Source organism: Dendropsophus ebraccatus, chromosome 6, assembly GCF_027789765.1.
Source record: "Dendropsophus ebraccatus isolate aDenEbr1 chromosome 6, aDenEbr1.pat, whole genome shotgun sequence".
In the NCBI taxonomy this organism is placed as follows: domain Eukaryota; kingdom Metazoa; phylum Chordata; class Amphibia; order Anura; family Hylidae; genus Dendropsophus; species Dendropsophus ebraccatus.
In genome coordinates this window covers 31066814-31078900 of record NC_091459.1, presented here as the reverse complement: position 1 = coordinate 31078900, position 12087 = coordinate 31066814, and the positions used below count along the sequence as shown (strand labels likewise).

Here is a 12087-nt window from a genome sequence, read left to right as displayed (position 1 = left end):
AGCCGGGATTCCATGGAAGACATGGCAACAAATCTTTTTGTAAAAAGTACGGCTGTTGTGTACGGCCGCTGTGTGAACATAGCCTCAACCTAGCCTAAGTGGAAAAAAGTGATGTTTAGTTTAAATTTAAAAAAAAATTGCTGCTTATTTATCCCAGAAAAAAATACATGTTTTTTGTTTATATCTTTACAGTTTTTATTAAGTATATACAGAATGGAGATTTGTCAAAGTCAATGACTAATTTATTTTACTGAAAATAGTCAGTAATGAACAATCGAGCAATTTAATGAGATTATGTCACTTGGTCTCCAGCCTGTCCATCAGGTACTGCTTATATAAAACACATTGACACTAATCCTAACTTCTTCCCAATAGCCACTGCTGTTGCATATTAGATTTATCCACGTTATATTGCATTACTAGTATAACCTTTGCAAAAATCATAAAGTTGGCTACACTTCTGGCAATAAAACTAAATTTAATTCCTTTCTATTTTTTTTTTCCTTTGAATGAATTACTTATTTACTAAGATAAAGCAAAACAGATCTTTATTGCTTTCCGAGCGCCGTTCTAAAGTGGTTGATATTTATGGTCATACTTAATTTATTTACAATGACCATTAATAAAAAGTATACCCTCTAGCAATAAAGTAGTTCAAAAGGCTGTGCGTTATAGGATTAGTAACCCTCAGGGAGATAGCAATGATAACTAATAAGCAGACACTAGAAAAGGCTGTCACTCAAAAAGTCCAAATATATAAAGATATATAGATTTTGTGATAGGTATATAGATTGATAGATAAAAGATATAAAATAAAATAAAAAATAGTAAAATGCAACATACATTAACCATCTAAAACAATGACCTCGTCTGATGTCTCTACATGAGATTCTAAGCCCAAATATATTATAAACTATTCTTGAAGGGAGGATGAAAAAGCAAGAATTCTAAAGAATAACACATAGAGAAAAGGTATTAAAAGTAATCTTTAAGGGAATCTGTCAGCAGGTTAGGGCAGCCTAAGGCATTGTGTAATGTGAACAATTCAGCTTAATATTCTCTATATGTTTTTATGGATTACATGACCTATATTATTCTCTTTTCTATAAATCTATTGCAAAAATGCTTAGTATTATTATCTGGGAAGACAACAAAAGTCTGTTTCTATAAAATAATACAAAAACATTGTTGTACGAGGGTTTTAGTATCAGCTGTGGGTAAAGAAGAGCGAACTTCGAGCACGTTTGAATCCAATGCTCTGCATTTGATTATTGGTGACTGAAGAAGATGGATGTAGCCCTAGGGAGTCTGGGAAAATATGGATACAGCCTATGGCCTATCGCTGTGCCATCCATGTTAGGGCCGTGTCCAACTTCTTCAGCCACCGGTAAGCACATCATTTGGGTTTGGACAAACCCAAGCATGCTCAAGGTTTGATCACATGTTTTTTTTCCACTCCATAGCTGTCTTCTTGATATTTTGTAACAAGCCTATACAGGATTAAACAACACAAGTATATACATACAGCTTTATTGCAACATTTTGTCTTAATGGAGAAGTCTGGCGAAAATTTTTACTAAAGTGTTGTATTGCCCCCCAAAAGTTATAAAAATTACCAATATACACTTATTACGGGAAATGCAGATAAAGTGCTTTTTCCCTGCACTTACTACTGCATCAAGGCTTCACTTCTTGGATAAAATGGTGATGTCACGACCCGACTCCCAGAGCTGTGCGGGCTGTGGCCGCTGGAGAGGATGATGGCAGGGGGACACTAAGGGACACAGGGCACTGGAGGGACACTGAGCATCCCTCTGCCATCACCCTCTCCAGCAGCCACAGCCCACACAGCTCTGGAAGTCGGGTCGTGACATCACCATGTTATCGAGGAAGTGACATCACCATGTTATCCATGAAGTGACATCACCATGTTATCCAGGAAGTGAAGCCTTGATGCAGTAGTAAGTGCATGGAAAGAAGCACTTTATGAGCATTTCCCGTAGTAAGTGTATATTGATGATTGGTATCACTTTTGGGGGGCAATACAATACTTTTTTGCCTGACTTCTCCTTTAAGTGTTTCTGGTATGAATTTGTGCAGGTTAATAAAACAAACTAAAGAAGAAAAAAGGATGTAAAGACTATCAAAAGTATCATGTAATCTTTATGCTGACAACCTACTGCTTTACATCACAAACCTGCAAACAGCATTTCTTCTACTGATAAATTAATTTGAAAGATTTGGGCAAGTCAGCAACTTCAAAGGTAACTTTTCAAAAACCTGAAGCAATGAACATTATCTCATCACCTTGTTCTCTTGGCAGAGAAAGGATATTACATATTTAGGCACATAACTTATGTCAGGTCTCACTCATTTGTATCCATATAATTACATACCTCTATTACAATGTTCTAACCACTCCTTAAAGGCAACGTCCAGCAAAATTTTTTCTTAAAGTATTGTATTGCTCCCTAAAAGTTATACAAATACCCAATATACACTTATTACGGGAAATGCTTATAAAGTGCTTTTTTCCCTGCACTTACTACTGCATGAAGGCTTCGCTTCCTGGAAAAATGGTGATGTCACAACCCGACTCCCAGAGCTGTGCGGGCTGTGGCTGCTGGAGAGGATGATGGCAGAGGGATGCTCAGTGTCCTTCCAGTGCCCTGTGTCCCTCAGTGTCCCTCTGCCATCATCCTCTCCAGCAGCCACAGCCCACACAGCTCTGGGAGTCGGGTCGTGACATCACCATTTTATCCAGGAAGTGAAGCCTTGATGCATTAGTAAGTGCAGGGAAAAAAAGCACTTTATAAGAATATTGGTGATTTGTATAACTTTTTGGGGGCAATTCAATACTTTAAGAAAATTTTTGGCCACACTTCTCCTTTAAGGCAAAACAACCACCCTCAACAATCCTGGTTTGGTTGCATGAATGAGATGAAAATGGACATCTTGCCACAATTTTTATAATTCTTCCAAACTATTCCCATTACAATTCTACCAACATATTTTTGCCAAAGCAATACAGTCATAAGAAGTTTATCTGGGAAACCTGTAGACTCAGATTTCATATAAATTTCCTGACACATTCAAAACTAAGAGGAGACAGAGGCCTGCCAGACCTTTATTTATACATCATCGTGCCGTCCTTTTATTTAGGTTGGTAGATTGTCATCACCGTATACTCTCTAAGAGAAGGGTTGCCTGTTTTTTTCCGTGAGTCTTCCCTGTCACTTTGCTCACTTTCTTGGATACACCCTCTGTCTAGGCCATGTGATGCTACAGTCCTGCTATTAACAAAGCATGACATGCAGGACTGATTAAGTGGTCACTTTCGGCCATACAGTAAACCTTATTTTGATAATTTAGCATTCCCACATTTCTTACTAGCACTCCATCAGGATACTTTTTTTGATTTGATGGGCTGTGGAGGAGGTTAAGGTTAGACACATGGTATCTGATGTAAAGAAGCAAGATGTTGCAGTTACAATATAAGATACTTGCCCTGAGAAATCACCATCTTGACTAGTCTAAACACAATTGAGACCATTCTTGGGCTCTGTCAAGCCTAGATGAAACATTAGAAACAGATCTTATATCCTTGGACAAAATCCTTACACATACTTTACCTCCATGACACGTTCTTATCATGCCTTATTCACTTTTATTGGTTGCTGCTAAAGACTTGAAATGTGTGATTAAAATCTTCCAAACTGAGATTCGTTCTGATATTTCCAAAAAATTGGTTTGGTACCGAATCAAACGTTTTGCAAAGTTTGGACAGAGTTCACAAAGATAGTGACCACAGATCTAAAATACAAAAAAAATTGTATACTCACCTGTCCGCGCTCCCCCAATGTCGTCCCCCGGGTCTACGGTGTCTATAGCCTCCTCCAGACAATTACTGATGGAGAAGAGACAGCACTGTGGTCAGTGCTTGGGCTGAGCAGGCTGACACTCTTGTCTCAAGAGTGACAGCCCACTCAGCCAATCACTGCCCGCAGTGCTGTCCCATCTCAGCCAATTAGTGATTGACTAAGCAGGCTGTCACTCCTGAAATGACAGTGACAGCCTGCTCAGCCAATCATTGACTGAGATGGGATAAACTGCTCAGTGTTTGGATTATCAGTGTAACATTTGTTAAATGTTTTATTTGCCCTCCTCCCCCCACAAGATATTATTTATTGGATATTAATGTTAACATTCATCCTCTAGATTTACAACTAACTAGGACTATTTTTTAGTTCATTGAAAGCATTTAGAATTATGCATGTTCACTTTGCTAAAGCGTACTTTTCTCTATCTGTACAGCTCTGCTTCTCTCTAGTCTAGTGAGAGTCTTCTCCATTTACTCTGGGTCCTTGACCTTGTGTTTGTTTGTCTGCCCCATGACTAATGCTCCTGTGAGAACCAGCGAACAGTAGTGTTCCAACAGCATTCTGCACGATCGAGAACTATGCTTGATAGAGCATGCTCGCTCAACACTGATCCAGTGGTGTCGCCAGCTTAGAAGGTGGTCAGGGGGTAACAGATTCTCTATATTGATGCCTATAGGATCATGGACTTCCTTAAAGGGGAACTCATGTTAAGAAAGTCTTAACCCTGTTCATTACCCACCCATAATCTAAGTTTGTTTGTAATAGGTTTCAATTACATGAAGTGGGTCGTTTGTCTGCTGCATATACTGATTCACACCTTAAAGCTGCTAAAAATTCTCACTTCCTAGTCCACTGTCTCCAGTCCTCTGTCCTCCCCCTACCTTCTGAGACAGAGCTCACATGATCTCTGTCCCTTTTGTTGCCAAGCCAGCTCTAACACCTCAACTGTAACCCTGCCCACCACTGACAATATACAGTGATCACCTGGTGGGTGGGAAACAACAGCCTCTCTTAGACAGGGGCGGGTACTTGGCAGTTGACTCTGAGGTGCAATGCATGCTGGGAGATGTAGTTTTCTGGCTGGGTGCCATGATGTAAAACATTTGTAAAAGCTTGAATCAGGGGCTAGGAGCAGTGTAGACAAGAGGGAAAGGCAACCATGCACATTATATATGTATCAGCTGAACACTGAACTGATATCAACCATCCAATGTGTATATTGGCCTCCTTACTGTCTCCAGTTGTGAGAAAGAGCAATCAAGCAGGAAGGGTTTCCGAACCCTGATCCTTTTTGATATATAGGAGTCTGGCAGCGACTTAATCTGTCTCTCTGTATTCCAAAAACATGTGCACTCCACTGAGGAACAGGAGGAATAACTTTCAACATTCCCTTAAGACTATCAATACATTTAGAATTGTTTACAATTACTCACCTGCCAAATTTGCTCTTCGCTAAGTGATGTTAGTTGGTCGCTCTTCAGAACTTCTCTAAGCAGACGGAAGGGCAGTGCAAAAACTTCTTCTGGGTGACTTTTCAAAAGTTCAGATAAGTGTTTTACTAGAAAATCCACAACTGCTGTCTCCAGCAGCGTCAGATTAAACAAGTCTGCTAGTTTATACAGGTCCAAGTAATTAAAGCTATTTAATTCCTGAAAGACAAAAGAAATATGGAAAATTATTAAGCTTTGATGTAGAGGACAAGGAAAATTATTAAGTAGATTTTTTTCCAATTCATTTCTTTTTTCCATTTTCCATTTTTTTCCATTCATTCATAAACTGTTTAGAAGACGTGTTTCACTAAAGCACTTTAGTGCCGGTCAGTGAGAAAATCGCGCTGCTGGGCCGCATGAACGATCCCTGTATCAGTTGTGTAGCCATTTAAAAATATTGAGGTTGCCACATATCTCCTGTTTACCCAGGACAAAAACGATATACTTTAGTGGGGCACAAAAGATGCGATCAGCCAAAGATCGAGCATTTTCCGGTTCCACCACTAAATGCTGACAATTTTAGGGTATATGCACACGGAGTTCGCTTCCCCACGCTCCCAACTGAATTTCCGCCTGTTACATAGGCTCCATTATATGCTCGGGTAGATTCTGTCGTCCGCCCAAAGAACTGGCAATTCCTTGGACGGACAGCGGAATCCACCGGAGCACATAATGGAGCCGGCAGAGAGAGAAGCGGGAGGGCATGGGGAACAGCGGTGGAGTGCACACGGAGTATTCAGCGAGAATTATTCTGTGTGCATATGCCCTTACATTGGCCGATTATCAGGCGAAAGAGCGTTTCTAACAACATTCCTTGCCAAAATTTGGTCCGTGTTAAAGGCCCCTTAGACGGAGGAAGCTATATATTTCTCAGTTACTACATTTTGCTGATGTTGCTTGTTGTATACACCACAAACTAAGGCCTTATTCAAACGTTCAGTATTGTTTTCAAGTCCGTAGAGTCCTCCCGCACAATTCGCTAAAAATTACGGATTAGGCATCTATATTGCATCCCTATTTCAGTAAATCCGTTTTTGTTTTTTACTGATTGCACAATACTAGTTAGTAAAGTTGAGTAGGTTAAAAAAAAAACTAGCACCAGTATGCGCAACCCCTAAAAAAAAGTCACATGATCGCTTGTCAGCCATTTTACTTTGCAATTTCTGTTTTGCTTTACTGTGAGACAGTTCTGTTAATTAATTAGCTAATTCTCTCTCTGTTTGCAAGCACCTGTGCTTCTGCAGTTCCTTCTTCCTGGTTGTGGTTGCTTAGAAACACAACCTTATGACCTATGAGTCATCCGTATTTTTTCATGAAAATACGGATGCCAAACAGGTTACAATCTGTAAAAAATAGCGGATCCCATTGATTTCTATGAGAAGAATAAATCTGGGTCCGCACTAGGACATGTCCTTTTTTTCAGCATTGGTTTCCATCCTTGTAATCTACTGATTACACTAATAAAAAAAATCTAATTCTATTGTGACAAAATAATAATGAAACTAAGCCAAACACAAACACTACTGTAACATCATTACAATGGAATAGTTTATATTAAATCTGGCACATATTTAGACATTTTTGTCTAACATTATAGGAATTCTTGATTGGCTTTACTTTAGAACAATATTTGGTGCCTTCTAAGCCATGACCTATGTAACGCCCCCTTTCACCTCAGCTACACCCTTTTTAAAGGTAACCATTTAAATATAATAGTTTATACAATGTTGACATCATCATTATGGACTGCTTCCTAGAACTAGAGAGACACAGTAACAGGACATCATTGTGACTGAACTCTGTCCTTATCCTGGCATCATCATAATATAACACAGCATGGAATTAACGGTGTATTTTCATATCAAGTTATCCTTGTAGGACTCATCAAGTTAAACATTAAAAAAAAAACCATTCATTTAGCAAACTAGTCTCCTTCTCCGCGTATGCTGCTCTTTCCTTTTCATTGTTAACAGCTCGTTGTCTAGGTTACAGACCACCACCCTGCTCTAAAAGTAGTGGTCTGGCTGATGTTTATATACAGTAGGCATAGTACTTAGGAGTACTGGTCAGGCCTCAGCTGTGACTTACAAGAAGTCAAGGGAAGACATCCTTAATGGACCTAGGTGGGCCCTAGGTCTGAACCCACCCACTGTCCCTACCTACTTGCCTTAATCTGCCCTAGGCAGCTGTGGACAACTACGAAGATGTGCCCTATACTGTATAAGTGTAACAGAACAAGACAGACAGACAAACAAAACAAAGGAGAGTCAACAAGCCAAGTCAGAACCAAACATCAGGGATCAAACGGATAGCCAAAGGTCAGGTGGGAGGTCAGGTAATGAGTCGAGCAAGCAGAGGAATCGGGAACGGGGATCGCAGGAGTAGACAGGGGGAGCTGGGATCAGGGTATGACCCGTAATAGCCAGCAATGAGAGACTGGCCACTGCTTTCATTTATGAGGATCAAGAGCCTGGTCTGGATCCCCATTGGACCGGCGCTCTGATCCTTGAGGTTCCGGACAGGCAGAGGCCTGTGTCAATCAAAAAAACACTCCTCAGCTGCAGCAATCAAGGCTAGCAGTGAGCAGTGTAACTCCTGTATTGCCAGGAGGCTGAAAGCCAGGCGGGTGTGTCAGAGAAAAAGTAAAGACAGACCCAGTTCACACCAGGCTCACTGCACATTCCTGACAGGAATGCTGTGGTTTTTTTTTTTTACAATAGGAAAAGTGGGAAATGTGAGATGAGGGAAATTTTGATTCATCTTTCCATAGAGTCCAAAACAACTGGAGATACTCGGGGGGCTTTGGTTTTTTATTGGTTATTGAGTTGTTGTTTTTTTGTTTTGTTTTTTGCAGATTTTAGTCTGATATAATTTCAGTCTGATCGCCGTGGTTTCTGCCTTCTTCGACTCACATTGGAAGAAATTTAAATAGTATTATGGTTTAGCTCTCATAAACGAGATACATAAAGCATTTTCTTAGAGGTGTGAAGATTACAACCAGACAATTTTTTTTCTTACCGAGATTGTCATCTCACACATCAGAAGCTTACAATAAGTGTTATTACATATACTCACATTACGCAAAGTCTTAGGGTCATCGATATAGCTAAATTATTATGCCTCTCCGTTATTCTTATCAATTAGGGGATGTAACATCAAGATCAATATTTCTCACGGACAAAGCTCATAATGATATTATATCAAGTGTTACGTACAGGGCAAGAACTAAATGTTGGGGCCCATTATCTGGAAAACTGGGAAACTTTAGCATATGCTTAATTAGTTTAGGTAAAAAAGCAAGTGTGCATGTGGATTGGCCCATTAATTCTATAGCACATAGAACAAGTATTTATTCCTAATTGAGCAGACTGATAAATTATCATTCATACATCAACTCCATTTCCTCTTTTCACTTTGATAAGTCATGCACATGAATTTCAATATTAGTCACTAATTTACACAATGTGAAATGTGCTCGGTCTTTCATTTAATAATTACTATAATAGGAGTAACAGAAACATTGCTACACAAATCTTAATGCACTTATTCTTATGTTTGAAAAAAGCAAAAGATTAAAATTGAAAAAAAAAAATTTTTTTTTAGACTGTTTTGATTTTTTGATGGGAAATTAGAGTTAAATTAATTTTCCTAATTGTCTTTAAATGATACTTGTCATAATCCGGCATGTTACCATTAGATTGTCAGCTCTATCAAACCGTGGCCCTGTCTTCTTTTTCTTTTTTTATTACAATATGTGTAATTTTTATTGTATTTGTAGCATTTATTGCTGTGACACATTTATGGCTTGGTGCCACCAAAACAGCTAGGACCCATCGAGAAATGGACTCTGAAAACGTCCTGTGAAATCTGGCACCAAGACATTAGAAGTAGATACTTTAAAGTGTGCCTAGTATTTTAGAGTGTAACTATCATTTTAGGTGAATTTTTAGGATGTGCTATCCTGTGTCTGTATATAAAGCCTAGCACTAGATCTGGCCAATTGATCACTTGAATAAGACATTTCCCGACAGTTACCACCCTGCATACTCCATCTTAGTATCTGCTTTCCCTATGCTGACAGTATGAATGCAGACCGGCCTCCGTGCTGGCTACTATGCAATCTCCACAGTTTCTTAGCACTTCCTGCTCACTCACTCCATAGTCTTTTATGGACAGTGTAAGGGCCCTATTCCACCAGACGATTATCGTTCAGATTATCGTTAAATCGTTCGAATCGGTTGAAATGCAGTTAACGATTAACGACCGAACGAGAAATCGTTGATCGCTTTATAAGACCTGGACCTATTTTTATCGTTGCCCGTTCGCAAAACGTTCGCATTGAATAAGACATCGTTCGCAGTAGATACGAACGCAATAGCGAAAAAATAACGATCGCAAATACCATCATAAGTAATGATTATAGTTCCATGGAAATGAGTGAACGTTTTCAGGTCTTTCACAATAGCGGTCGTTTGAGATCGTTAATAGTTAACGATTATGCGAACGATAATTGTCCGTTGGAATAGGGCCCTAAGCCCATCTTCACTCTGCTGTAGATGTCTCGCCCTTAGTAATTAACAGATGGATAGTGGGGGAAATAGGAAAAACAGCCTTGAAAGCTGTTTTGTCTTATAAGATCTATTACATTGTTCCTTATATTCACTTGTATTTTAAGTTCTGTAGAGATGTTTGAAATGACAGCTACAGTATACTGTCAGTAAATGTTCAGGATAAGCTTTACTGTGTGAGAGAGGGGTGGCACTATTTATAGCCTTTTTGTCCTTTGTTTGGCACCATTATATATATATGCAAAAAAGGGGTCTGTGGAGCCTCAGTTGCGAGTCTCAAAACTCGGGAATAGCCAGATATCCCTCTCTCCAGAGAAGGAAGCCCATTGCCAAGGGGTGCCTCCTAGTGGCGAAAACACCAAACCACCCTGATACGTAGTCCCTCAGGTCCTCACTCTGTTGCGAGCATTGTTGACTAAATAGGGAAACACCAGGGTGGCTCCTGTAAGTCAAAGTCTAACTCTGTGGCGAGTATAACGACATAAGACAAGGGTTACCAAGGCTAGGCATCCATCCACAGACTGCAGTTTTGCAGTCAGTTTTGTAGGGGACAATCAGTGGAGACTCGTAAATGAGTACTCCATTGGATTTTTTCGCTGTTCTCCCTGAGTTCAGTGATTGTTGTGTTTTGTTGGTATATATATATATATATATATATATATATATATATATATATATAATCATAACAATCATTTGCTTTCCAGCAATTTGCACTACTATGGCGCTTCTGTGTGATCAGACTAGACGGGCTAGCCGGGCTAGCCTGGAGTTTATTGTTTCATCTTATATAAACTTGATTGGTTTATATTGTCCTTGTTAGCCTTGAACTAACATCATTTTACACTGTGCAGGGTAGATGCTATACCAGATTAGGGGTGCTGTTCTGGGTTATACCGCACCTGGTATTCCCATGGTCTATATTTTAGGTGTTTTTAACTTTGGGACTATTTACTTAGGGTCCTATTAGACGAAGCAATTCTTACAGATTAATGATAAACAATCACAAATGAGATTGCTTATTGTTAACCTGAAATCGGTCACCATATTACACAGAACGATAGTTGTTAGTTACGATCGTTATAAAGATGGTTACTGCGATTGCTTACTTCAGCTGATCCCAGCAAAAGAAGGAACGATGTGGAATGACACTGTATGGTTAGTGAACGAATGTGGAACTACAGCGAACAATTAGCGAATGATTAGCCATGATTTTAGGGCCAGATTTAAATCGACGATCAACGACACATGAACGATTTTTTGTTTGTTGCCTGCAATTACACAGGACGATTATTCTTTAAATTCGAACGCTATAACGATTTTGATTCTTTTGCTTTTCTTTTCTTATGGATGGTACTAACCACTGCATACACGGAACACGCTAGAAGTCCTTCTTATTGTGATTGGGCTGTGTTTTTGATGTGACTTTCCCAAATCACAGTAAGGCTGAGTTCACACTGCTTTTTCGCAATCTTTTTTTGCAAAAAACTGATGAAAAAAACGGATGCATTTGTGTGCATTTGTTTTGATCCGTTTTTCCATTGACTTCCATTGTAAAAAAAAAAAAAAAAAAAAACGGATCAAAACGGATTCGTTTTTTTTTTTTACGGACACAAAAATGTAGCTGACACTACTTGTGTGTCCATTAAAAAAATGGATCCATTTTGATCTGTTTTTTTTTTTTATAATGGAAGTCAATGGAAAAACGGATGCACACAAATACATCTGTTTTTTTTTCATCCGTTTTTTGCAAAAAACGGATAAAAAAAACAGATTGCAAAAACGCAGTGTGAACCTAGCCTAAAAATGATAAATTTTTACTGCAAGATGTGCAATCTCAGTAAAATTTGCTAATACATTGCTTTTTAATATAAATTTATTACTTTGTAATATAATTTTTTTTTTAAAGTATATATATATATATATATATATATATATATATATAATTTTTTTTTTTACATATACTCACTTTTGTTTAGTGGCAGCAGTAAGAGGCGACAGAACCTCTCTGCTGCCACCAACGTTTGTGTCAGCAACTGCAGAGCTCTAAAGGCCTTATTACACAAAGCCATTATCCGCTGTATTTGGCTGATTATAGGCCATTATGACCTAGTGTAATAAAAGGCAACGATCAGCCAACATGAACGATCT

The 12087-nt window shown here is 38.9% G+C and overlaps 1 protein-coding gene across 6 annotated transcripts in view; it reads right to left on the bottom strand.

The window, feature by feature from the left end:
• Positions 1–12087, bottom strand: part of KLHL32 (kelch like family member 32) — a 126220-nt gene that overhangs the window by 48534 nt on the left and 65599 nt on the right. For all 6 annotated transcript variants that reach the window (XM_069973590.1, XM_069973591.1, XM_069973589.1 and 3 more), the window contains one exon: positions 5315–5530. In XM_069973590.1, coding sequence (XP_069829691.1) covers positions 5315–5530 — 216 coding nt within the window. The remainder of the gene's footprint in view (positions 1–5314; positions 5531–12087) is intronic.